At 41.8% G+C, this 12,711-nt stretch overlaps 1 protein-coding gene across 2 annotated transcripts in view; it reads right to left on the bottom strand.

Moving 5' to 3' along the window:
• Positions 1-12,711, bottom strand: part of SHTN1 (shootin 1) — a 95,906-nt gene that overhangs the window by 64,683 nt on the left and 18,512 nt on the right. For both annotated transcript variants that reach the window (XM_032878902.1, XM_032878910.1), the window contains exon 3: positions 6,550-6,610. In XM_032878902.1, coding sequence (XP_032734793.1) covers positions 6,550-6,610 — 61 coding nt within the window. The remainder of the gene's footprint in view (positions 1-6,549; positions 6,611-12,711) is intronic.

Raw genomic sequence — 12,711 nt, 5'->3', positions numbered from 1 at the left:
CTCAGCATTCAGAGATTAGTCAGCGATTCCAGAAGCCCACACGTTGTGTCCTATGACTCAGAATACTTCACTTCTTTAGCTCGCCAGGCCTTCAGCGGGCATGGAGGAGAGAAAAACAAAAAACAAACAAACAAACAAACAAAAACAGTCTCGAAGCTGCTTCCCTGATTAAATCTTAGCTAATATTTGGACATGGAGGGGGAAAAATAGAACGCAATGAAGAGCCTTCATTTCCAATGCACACATTTTTAAGAAAGCTAGTTAGGCTGCCTTTAAGTGTCTTTTTTCTATGTAGCTGTACACAGAGTCTTAGACACGTCCACTAACTTAGATGAAAGAATCTCTCCTCAATGAAAAGTGGCAAACACGATTTCCTTTTCTTAGTGAGACAGAACCCCTGGATCTAAGAAGGAAAATCAGCTAGCAAGAAATTTTTAAAATTAAATCTTAACTTGATCTCCTTCACCAGAATAACAAGGTGGCAGTTTAGCTCAGGTCAGCATGCAACAGCCTTCTCTATGAGAGACAAAGTAGTTACTGTGATTTAATAAACTCTGGGGCAGAAAAGTATAGCAACCCCAGTTATGTACTCGATGACGATGAATGTGGAGCCTTCTTGCATCACAGACTGTCAGGAAGATTGGGAGAAAAATGCAATTTTACTGGACACTTTACCAATGCTTGAAAAATAGTAATTTTCAGGCTCTTTCAGTAGCTGGTTTATATAGATTGAGATTCAAAGGTACAAAGTAATTTAGAACCTGAATTATACTTCGAAGATCATCTGAGAGAAAAGTACCAATTCCTTTCCCCCACATTTTTAGTTAAAAGAAAATGCTCAGAATCTTAAACTTCACTGTGGACGTGTATACTTATTGACATTTGTTTGGCTAAAAAAAGAAAAACGAAGTACACCCAAATGTGAAACCCTACGAAGTTAGGCAAAAAGCACTGGGGCTCACATAACACAAAGAGAGATTACTTTTGCTTCATTTAAGCTTAATTAACCTGCAATTATGATTAAACTCAAGGGAAAAAAATTTCTCTCCAAATTAAATACAAAAATGTATTACTTCCTAAGTCTGTCCAAAGTTCTTATTATGTTAATATTCAAATTCATAAAGCAGCACTAAATGGCCAGAAACATCTCTAACCTTGACATTTTTTCAGGGGTAATAATAATCTGCAGCAAATGCAGGCCAACCAAAAACCACTTAACTAATTAGTAGTTGCAGTCACCGAGAAAAACATGAATCAACACTGTTATTACAAGTGGCACATTTGAGTGGCATCTAATTATGACTTGATGAGCACGATACTTGCATTATCAACATTACTACTGCATCCCATCAGGGCCTAAAAGCTGCTGATGGCATTGACTTCGAGAAACTCCCACTCAATGGTACAGCAGCACCCAACAATCGGCTTGGCAGGGGCCCCCCTCACTAAATGACACGTTAAGCGTAATTACTGGTAGACATTGTAAATAAACAGGATTGGAAGTGAAAATTGTACCAAGTGCATAAGACACAATCTGACACATTGGAAGTGGCAGCCTTAATTGAGAGTTTCTTTGACTGCTCAAGATCATTTCAACTGCATTTCTCAGAGGACAGTGATTATAACTGTGGAGACAGACGGCATAATGGTATCAGCACTGCTGACAGAGCAGTGAATTAAATTGTATCTGCTGTTGTGTGAAAGCCTTGATGAGAGGTACAGATGCCTTAGTGGTCTTATCATTATAACACAATGGTCATGTTGTCATCAACCTTTCTGGCTCCAATTGAAAAGAAATGATTGTGTGTTGAGGCTCTGCCCCCCCTTCCACACCACCCCCCTCTCCTCTTCTATCTCTTGCTCTGAATAGAACCAATTTTCAGAGAGCTATGAAATCACGCAATAGGTCCTAAAATGCAGCTGCTTGGCATACAAACGGGTCCCCATTAAACTGGAATCACACACAATATGTGTTTATGCCAGAAGAACAAATAGAAGCTGAACACAGGCCAAGTTTATTCACACACACAAAGCCCATGTAGCTCTTCATCAATATAATTGCCTTTTATATTGTAGTTTAAATAATAGGCTCTATTATTTCCTTAAAATCCTAATATTCTTGGCATTTTATCACTATGTTTACAAGGTAGGTTCTTCAAAAATGTGAAGGAAAGAGAAAAGAAACCTATACAATTTTTACAACATCAAATATTACTTTGAATTTTTAGCCTTAACTACTTGACTTCTTCTGCCACAATCTGGTATTTCCACCATCATAACAAAAACATAAACACTCTGCATGTTTCATAGGAATTTGACTTTTTATTCAATAACATTCTTGCTCATGGAAGAGTAAGGAAAAATCATTCCACATAGCAAGGTTTAGGCCCAGCAAAAAGAAATACACACACACATGCGCGCGCGCGCACACACACACACACACACACACACACTTATTTTCTGAACATTTTGTAAAAAGCTGCCCTGTAACTTAACTTGATAAACTTACATAGGCAGCACTAGCCACAATTTTCTCCAATTCTCATAGAGCAGGCCCCGTCAGATAGGTATTCTTTCTCTCTTCCTCTAAGAGGGAAGAGTAGAAATCAAAAGTTGTGCTTTGATTTCTAGTTTAAAAAATCATCTCAATGCTAAGTAGGGAGCAAAGAAACCCACCTATTCACTTTCTAGATTTAAAAGAAAAGAACACGTTTCAGAGGGCATTTATATCTTTAAAAAGCAGACCTCATTTCCAAAACTACAAGTCAGGTTACATGACACAAAACAGAAGTTTTTGCAATATGTAATTTTATTTGCACCTTTCAAAGGATGAAAGTTTAAAAAAAAAAAAACCAAAAAAAAAAAAAAACCTTTAATTTGTTCATTTAGTGACTGGCCCTATGGTGCCAAATTCAGGCTTATCTCATAATATCCAGACCATGAATGACCACTACACCTAACATATCTCTAATGTGGATGATAGGAAGGTTTAAAAAAGAAGAAAGATGAATTCTAGCCTTTTAGAAACACGTATCGAAATATTTATATTTATTTACGATAAAATTATCATTAAATGATATGATGACTGAACTCATTTCAAAATAACCTGAGGTTGGTGAGAACGGACGTGCGGACAGAGATGAAACGGACTGGCCTCGAGCTGGCAGCTGCTGAAGCTGGATGATGGACACATGGCGCTTCACTGCATTATTTTCTCACTTTTATATAAGCTTGATATTTTCCATAATCAGAGTTGTTTTTAATGACTCTCACAACTCAGAAGCATAACCTGAAAGGCCATCCATGAGTGCTTCCACCTGTCCAGTTGAATCAGCAAAGTCTATTTTTCCTCTTCACGACCGCAAAACACTCGGACATACTTGCCATCACAGAATGGAGGGCAACTGGGACTTTCTCTTTTTGACTTGTTTTTGTCTTCTATTAACTTCGGGCATCACAGCTTTACTCATGTCTGACCGTCCTGCACCTGACATACTGCTGGGTATGTGCTGCGTAGGCACATATGTGTTTGTGTTTGAGTGACTGGAAAAATCTATCAGGCCTATGTTCGTCTGTGAACACCCCTTTACAAAATGTTCTCTCTAGAACAGAACTGCTTCGGACACAACCGCTATCACCCACTGTTGGGCCAACTCTGTGTCCAGCCTGTGCTAAACCCTATGTGCTCTGTCATGAATCCTCACGACAGTCTTACGAGGTAGGTATGTATCATCACAGCAATCTCCTATTGGAGAACGCTGAAGCCCAAACAAGTCAAGTAACATATATCCCAAAATATAGTTCTAATGTGCAATGCCCAGCTAAACCAACTTCTAGATGACTGATTTTCTAGGTGTCTTTCTACCTTGTATTCAAATGTGATACCACCCATGGGATTGCCCTGAGCGAAACTCCTCTCCAGCCAGCCAACTCTCAGCAATGCCTAGATGCAGGACGTCTCTGCAGCTCATGTGGAGAACATACCGTTCAGTCGCCGGCGACGTGAGAGTGCCTGACAGGTCTTCACGCGTGTGCAAACACGGATGAGAGCTGGCAGGCATGCAGGGGACACAGGTGTGTCCTCACACACCAAAAAGGCTCTCAGGTTCTGGCTGAAGGACTTGAAAGGTCTTGAGTGACTTCTTCTCTCACGTGAATCTGTCTTCCTAGGGACCATGGCTTTGCTCTGCAGCGGGGCTCTTTGTGCAGGAAGACAGGAGGAAGGCTCGGGCAGAGCTGATGGAGGCCGAAAATGGCGAGGAAATATGGACGAAACTGGCTAAGAAGAGCATGACCGGCGAGGTGAGCACAGCCCTTAGGCCTAACGGGGCTTGTCCCTCACTCTGAGATCTGGGCCTCGCAGGTAAACATGACAGGCAGGCATGTTTCAACTTAGCACCCAAAGATATTTCTCCAGGGCTGTCCAAGCGCCAAGACCAGGCTCTGCAAACGAACCCGTGAGCGGGCTCATGGACTCTTCACGCCGAAGGGCGCTCGGGCTCTGGACGGGACAGCCAACAAGATGGCGGCGGCGGCAACGCTCGTTTATTGAGCACTTAAACTCTAGTGCCAGGCACTGTGTTCAGCACTTTCTCCGTGAATTACCTCATTTGTTCCTTGAACAGCATCGGAGGCAGGGTCATTTATCCCAATTTTACTAATGCAGAAATTGCTCAGGACTACATGGATTCATAGCACAGCTGCTTTTTCCTGCTGGTAACCGCTGTGCTCCCTTCCAAATCCGAAATCCTGCTCCCTGTTCAGAAGTCATCAACCATTTACCCCAGACAGAATGTTTTAACAAGTATTTAGAATTTTCATTATCCCCACTTTCTGTTCTTTTAAGTCAGAGAAAAGAGTCGGCATTCTGTTCTCCTGCCATCCAAACTTTAAATTAATTAAGCAGACTTAGGAAAGTCAAAAATTCAATGCATACAACAATAAAGATCATTGTACTAACCTTTCAGCTGATTCTTTTAGGCTCTGAGTTGCTCGTAAGGAAAAATGTGAATTTTTAAAACTGTCGAAGATATTTAGAGGAAGAGACAAGGAAAGGGGGAAAGGAAGAGGGAGAGGAAAGTTTATATGTTATTCTAAAGGTAGGTTCATTTGGGGAGAAGCTCCTTCCATTTCTGCAGAACACAAGAGGCAAAATGCCTACTACCTGCCCGACCAAAGCATTTTATGTTAAGTCCAACCATAAAACCTTGAACAATTCTTACTACACAACAGCATTCCAATCCACTATCAATAATTAATTTGAGAACATGAATTGGTAACAATGTAAATGGTATAATTCTTTCAGTGTGACCCAGTGTCAGCAAAAGTGGAAGAGTATCAAATTAATCCTGCCTTAGGGAACAAGAAAATTCTACACAATCGCAGTTTGTATATTCACAAGTAAGAGATATTTCTGTCATAGCATATTGGCCTCCAAAGAAAAGTACTAACAACAATATTCCCGAGACTTTGTTAAAGCCAGACACTTGAAATAAACTGGGTACTGAAATGAACTATAATGTTCCATTTTCATGGCTGTTTAACCTTTGACAAGAATAAAATGTTCTGTTGCATAGTTACCAAGTCAACACTTTATGATATAATCAAACAGCCTAACACAGCATCTGCAGAAAGATGGAGAAAGACCCTGCTTCCAAGGGGAAGGGCAACTTTTCCTGCTAAAGTCTGGTCCTTTTCCCATGACCTATTTCCTTCTGATCCTTCTGAGTGTGATCAGATACATTCTATCTTAGTGGATGAGGTAATGACAGATCGGCATTGCATACAAGAATACCATAGCAAACATTTAGAAGATTATTACAGCTTTTGTGGGAATACAACGTTCCTTGGTGAGAAGGCCATTACAAACATCTGACTCTTAAAAATGTGATAGTTCTGTGAACTACAATTCTTTTTCTATGAATTAATGTAAGAAACAAATCAGACCACTGTAAAGATGTATAAGAATACTTCACATTATTTATAATATCTAAAACCCAGAAATAATCCATCACTGAAAGAATGTTCAAATAAATTAGGGTACTATCATGTAAGAGAATACAGAAAAAAATATACACCTCTACTGACATGCAAAGATGACCACAATACACCACTCCCTGAAAAAAGCAGGCTGTAAAACTGAATGTAAAGCGTGACTTTATTTTTTATGGACATAAATACTGCCCACAGATAAAAGACCAAGAAAGAAAGACTATAAAATATTAACACTGCCTTTTCTCAAAGAATCAAGATAACAAGTAATTTTTGTTCTTCTTTAACTGTTCTGCATAGTAAAGTTTTTTTTATACAAGTGCAAACTGTCTTTTATAATAACATACTCATGAAACAATAATATTCATTCCATTTGTTTGAAAATCACAGTAATGCCAGGACATTTTTGGTAGGGGGGCGGGCGGCAAATAGGAAGACAACCCTTGCTTTCTTGGATGCCCAGTGCAGCAGCAACTAAACATAGGGGACGTGTCTGCCCACATAATTCCCAAACATAGTTATGTGCGTTACAGTAATTCCAATGAAATGCTTACATACTTTTCTGAAGTTCCTCCAGTTTTTTAACAGCTTCATCTCGTTCTTGCCTAATTTTGTCACACTGAAAGGAGACGAGACAGAAATGTTAAATTTGTTTCACAAGTTTGTGAAGGCAAGAAAGAGCAAACCTATCAACAGCAGCGGTTTTATGAAAAAAAAAATTAAAAATCTTTAAAAAGCATTATCTCTCACATGGTACTTAGGCTACTCAACCGGCATGGCCTTGCACCATCTGTATCTGGCCACTTGCCTTGGACCTTCCAAGACAATGAGTCATCTCACTGCTCATTATCTCCTCAAGAACAGACCAATTTAATATCCTTGCATTCAAATTACTCATTCTTTAAGAGAATATATGTGCCTCTTTTTGCCTTTTACGGTCTTCCCTCCTCCCAGTGTTTTCAGTGAGTGTTTTCAGTAAGTAGGTACTTCGGTAATACAGTGAACACCCCACGCACCCACACGTCAGATTCCCTGAAACTGGGTAGCGACGAACTCCCCAGAACTATCCAGAACACTGGTGCACAGCCAGAAGTGACCCCTACTTGAAGACAAACTGCTGTCGTGCACCCCTTGAAATCCTCAGTTAAGGGGAAAATATCCTCATATCCTTAGAATTCCAAAGAGAAGGTGGCAAATTAAAATGAGAAAAGATAAAATATTCCACAATAAGCATATATCATTTACATAAACTACTTTTTAGTTTTAAAGGGTGGGAGGACTCACTGAAAACACTAGGAGGAGGGAAGACCATAAAAGGCAAAAATAACTACTAAAGCATGAGGACCTTTCAGGGTATCTGGTATAGAAACAAGTATCCAATATTTTAACAGGCCCTCGAGGTCTGAATGAATTTTATAAAAACTTCATGTTCATTATGAGGACTGATTCAACTTACCATGAATTTCACAAAGCAGGTTAAGTATAAAACATTTTAGAAAGATTTTCATCAAAAATGTCTACAACTTTAAGAAATGATTTTTAACTATAAAAGCAATAATTAAAATCTGAATTTTTCTGGAAATACTATGATACGATAACAACAGAGTCATGTGAGTAAAACACAACTTAATTTTTTTTTTAAAAGAATTTATTTATTTATTTGAGAGAGTAAGAGAGAGCATGAGCCAGGGAGAGAGGGAGAGGGTAGAAGGAGAAGCAGACTCCCTTAAGAGCAAGGATCCCGACATGGGACTCAATCCTGTGACTCCAGGATCATGACCTGAGCAAAAGGCAGACGCTTAACCGGCTGAGCCACCCAGGCGCCCCAGTAAAACACAACTTTAAATTATATTTTAATCCTACTATGCCATATAAATATATTAGGATTTCATGCCTTTGGATATTTATTATTTCAAATTTCAACAGCTAAAAAATTATGATGCCACTGATAATTTGGAAAGCCCAAATTAAGACAGTGACATAGTCTCATCTAAGACTGGCAAAAACTGAAAAAGTTTGCTGTCAGTTGAGGACTGTCACATACAGTGACACGTGGAAGCTGGTGGAAGTGTCAACAGACGTAACTAGTTTAGAAATAAACCATCAAAACTGAAAGTGCACACACCCTATGACTCAGCAATTCCACTACTGGTTTTTTTTTTTTTTTTAAAGTTTTAAGTAATCTGTATACCCAGTGTGGGTATAAACTCACCACCCCCAAGATCAAGGGTCGCATGTTCTTCTGACTGAGCTAGCCAGGCACCCTGCAATTCCATTTCGAGGTTCTATTACTGGAATCTCTAGTAATATTCTACAGATACGTTCAGCATAAATCATGGTATATTCATGTAACATGCTAGAGAACCATGACTCGATGATCGTAAGCTGCTCGTGTCAACCTACACCTCAAAAGCCGTAACGTGAGTAAAGGAATCAGAGAATCCATGTAAATATATACCTTAAGCAAATAAAATCACCTGATAGACTTGGGCTGTAAATGTGTATTTCAGGATATATATGGCATACATAAAAATATAAAAACCCAAAATAGAAGGATACATACAAAATTTATCACAGGAGTTATCTCTCAAAATACAGGGAAAGGGCAAGGGCCCAGGGCTGGGTGACACTGAAGATCGTCACTTTTATCTGTAGCAATTTTTTAAGTTAAAAAAAAACAACAGTTAATTCTTTATTTCTAAGATGTTATTTATTTGGGAGAGAAGGAGAGCACACAGGAGAGTGGGTGGAGGGGCAGAGGGAGAGAGAGACTCTCAAGCAGATCCCCTGCTGGGCGTGGAGCCTGACATGAGGCACCGTCCCATGACCCGAAAATCATGACCTGAGCCGAAACCAAGAGTCAGACGCTTAACTGAGTCCCGCAGCCGCCCCAGAATGACAGTTAATTCTGTCAGTTACATATTTGTTGTTATTCTCTGCCCTTCTTTGGGGTTTAGAGTATTTTTTTAATTTAAAAAAATTAAGTCAACTGCTCAGTCTTCCCCTTCAATGTCTCAAGAACTAAAACTTGAAAAAGCTTATCTCCATCCATGCGGGTAAACCCATTCCCGCAAAAGAACATGGAACAAGTCCTAATGCTACATGAGCAAGGCTGTTTACCAGCTCCTGACTTGGACCCTCCACAGGAAGGTCAGGCTGGACTATTTCCTTAAGGAGGATGCATATTCTTTCATTAAGGTTTTCTCGAGGAATCTCTCCTCTGCCAAAAAAGTAATGCTGTCTAATACAGTTTCTAGGTCCAACTTAACAGATAAACTGTCTTGATTGATTTCTGGTGTTTAAAATTCTAAACACTAGAGTTCTGGATTCTCGAATAAGTTTGTGGAGATCCTTCCCCGGCCAGAGAGTAGAACCCTTAATTTTACGAGATTCTGGTCAGCGGTTTCAGGAATGTTCTTGTTTTCTAGAGTCTGCACACCCACCTCCAACAAGGCAGTTTTGTCTAAAGCACAAAAAGAAACATAATTTCTGACTAGACTCGCACTCCTGGGGCAAGACTGCCAAATGAAATATATCTGCTGTTTTATTCTCAAATTAACTTCGCGGATCTTCATTTCTGAAGGTGTATGACGCCCTCGGAAAAGCTGTCTTCACCTCTGATCTGGTGCTTGGGAGCGCTGCCCCTGACTTAATACCGCTTGGATTCTTCCCCGGACCTCTCAAAGCTCCACCTGAAGGAACCAGAGCTTAACTTAATTCTTACTTAAATCAAAAGCCAGAGTTTTCACTGACACTTTGCCTGACCAGAGCATCGAACAGGAGGGCACGCTACCTCCGCACACGTGAAAAGGCCCGCCGGCTGACACCACACACGACCCCCCGCGCAGCTCCCCCTCGCTGGTCACGGACACCACGTGGCAATTTTAGGGAGGCTCACACCAGCCTCCCAGAAGCAAAGCCTTATGCCCGCGCTCTCTCCTGCTAAGGCCCAGGTAGACGGGCTCTCGTGAATGACAGGTCCCGACATCGCAGTCCTGTTCCATCATGCCAGTAACCAGTTCCCATCACCAGCCGTACGTTTGTACAGGAACCCGCAGACGGCACCAGAGAATGCAGAAGCCGCCACCCAACCCCAGCTGTATTCTCCCGGGGATCTTCATGGTGCTTTGCTTTCTATTTTCTGCAACCACATTATGATAAAACTGGCAGCCACAGAATTTACCATCTGCTATGGATGCTGAAAGGGGTGTGTGTTGAAGGGGGCGGGGGGATCTATGCATACGGCAAAGGCAGCTGACTTATTCCCAAACCACAGCTGAACAAAATATGAAGGACGTACCCATTTACTAAGCAGAAATCCAGACATCCGCTTATTTCATCATTTTAGGTGAACCCAGCAAAGTATCTTGCGACCTTCCTCCCATTCAACCAACACAGGGAAGTCAGCAAGGATTCTGGGCTTCTAGGGGAGAGCGCTACGTCTCTGCATCCTGCAGAAACCCCTCACCCACCCGGCCCCTTCCTCTACCCTGCCCACGCAGCTGCAGCATTTGTGGAAACTGCCTCTTTTTGTGTGAGAATTGCTCAGGAAGACTTTGCAATAGCAACAGATGTGAGGGCCCACATCACTGAATTAGGATGCCCAGCGACTCTCTAGAGAGCCTGCGGCCAGGGTGGAACCCGGCAGCTTGAGCTCTGGCTGCTTTCCACTAGCTGGATAACACAGGTCTCTTCTAGACTCCATGGGGGCTCTCTGTGAAGTGGGGGATCCACCAGAGGTTGGCCTCGCCGGTTTCAAATTGTCAGAGGCCCTGGTCTCCTGGTCTCCGCATGAGAAGCCCGGGCCTATCTGTTCTCAGAGCCTCACCCAGGCAGATACCTGGCTTCCCGAACTCAACCAGCATCTCAAAGCACCGGCAGAGTGACCGGCAGGATTCCCTTCCTTACCCCTCACACAGCCACTACTGTGCAGACAAAAGTGTCTGCTTCGCAGTCTCAGCAGACAGACAGAGAGCCTGTAGGTACTAACACTTCTTTATATGCTGCTGTGTGTGTAGCGTAGGCAAGGAAAAGCCCAGTGCTCGGAATGGTGTCTTGCCCCCATGAACAGGAACGTTCGTTTTGATCTCCGTGGTGCACGAATGCAGCGAGGGTTGCCAGCCTAGGCAAAGGCCAGTTTGGGGCCCATGACGTGCACACATGTGCCGCATACACACACCATCAACAAAGCGGATGATGTGCACAAGGCAAGGACCTTCGCTGAGGGAGTCTACTGTAATCACTGAATGCCTCAGTTTCCTTCCTCGGAGCCCTGAACCACCCACATATGCCAGGCACTGTGCTAACCCTGGGGCGGGGGGATCCAGGGGAAACTAACAGCCAGGGTGCTCACAACTATGCTTATGATCTACCAAGAAGGATCAACCACGAAGCAAGAAATGTATAAGAACACGGGCTTGAAGGGGGAAGTGCTGTACCACAGGGACACGTCACAGAGGCTCTCAGCCCAGACCCGAAACGGTCTCCGCCCACCACCATTTCTACTGCTTTTTCCTGAAGTTCACTCCCTTTGTGTCTGGTTACAACGTTTAAAAACATCAACACACACAGCATCGGAACTGCACACAGTTATCTATTTTAGGGTCTTTGGTGATGCTTTCATAGGACCATCAAAATCATTTTTAATAATGCCGGACAATCCCACAGTTCCACCTAGGGAAGGTCCGCTAGACCTCAACTGTGCCTGTCCTTAAAGAACACAATAAAAGAAATCATTCCCACTTAGATGGAATTCCTTTCACTCTCTTTCTCTTTTGGTGGTGTTCTTTCTTCCAATTCAAAGTTCTTTCCCTCCAATTTTCAGTAGCTGCCCCCTGAAGCTGTCTTGCAGCATTCTCCAAATTCTAGGTATTGTGTGTTAGATGGAAACACATGTCATCAGAACAGAGATCCTTGCTCTTTGTTTCTGGATAGATTGCTGTTAATAAGAGACTCATTTTCACTTTCAAACTGCTAAGTAATTACTTTTTCTCTGGCACGACCACTTGCCACTCTGTTCTAAAGAAACTGCATGTATGTGGATGTATTATGCATGAACGCTTAGCATAATGGATGCATATCTTGCTCTTTAAAGTGGCTTCTTTACTGATTTTTTTTTTTTAAATAAAATACTTTGGGACCTTCACCTCTGAAACTGACACAAGAGAAAGAAATTCTGACAATAGACAAGGGGAACCAAGATGCAAACAGTATCATATATCTTGCTTCTTGAAACGTAAGTCTTGGAAAGCGTCTGCCTCGTTCCCTTTCATTCATTGTTCCTGGCAAGCTGACAGACCCGCCTGATGTACTGTTACAGTAGCTTATCCAGACGACTTCTAATCAGCCACTTAAACATGTATTCATTTCAAAACTCAATCTCAAGACATAATATTAAATATAAATACTGTGTAAAGGCAGATATTCTTCTATTATACACATTCCCTTCTTTTTAGGCATGCTCCACACCCACCCCCACCACCCTGAGAAATGTGAAAGCTATTCCATTAAAAGCTCAGTGCGGCTTTGCCCCCCATATAGGAAAAAGCCCCAGACAATTATGACAAAGATCCTGAATGAGTCATAAGGGGAATGCCCTTCAATTGTAGGAGCATGACTAACCTCTGAATGTGGGGGACTGCTTCACAGGCAAACAATCACATTTTCTTTGGTTGATTCCAAAGTATATAGTCTTCTATTTTTCCATACGTCAAAAAACAT

This window comes from Lontra canadensis, unplaced genomic scaffold (assembly GCF_010015895.1).
Source record: "Lontra canadensis isolate GAN:19392208 unplaced genomic scaffold, GSC_riverotter_1.0 scaffold3, whole genome shotgun sequence".
Taxonomy (NCBI): domain Eukaryota; kingdom Metazoa; phylum Chordata; class Mammalia; order Carnivora; family Mustelidae; genus Lontra; species Lontra canadensis.
Note: the sequence above shows the minus strand (reverse complement) of the source record. Positions and strands in the feature narration are given on the sequence as shown.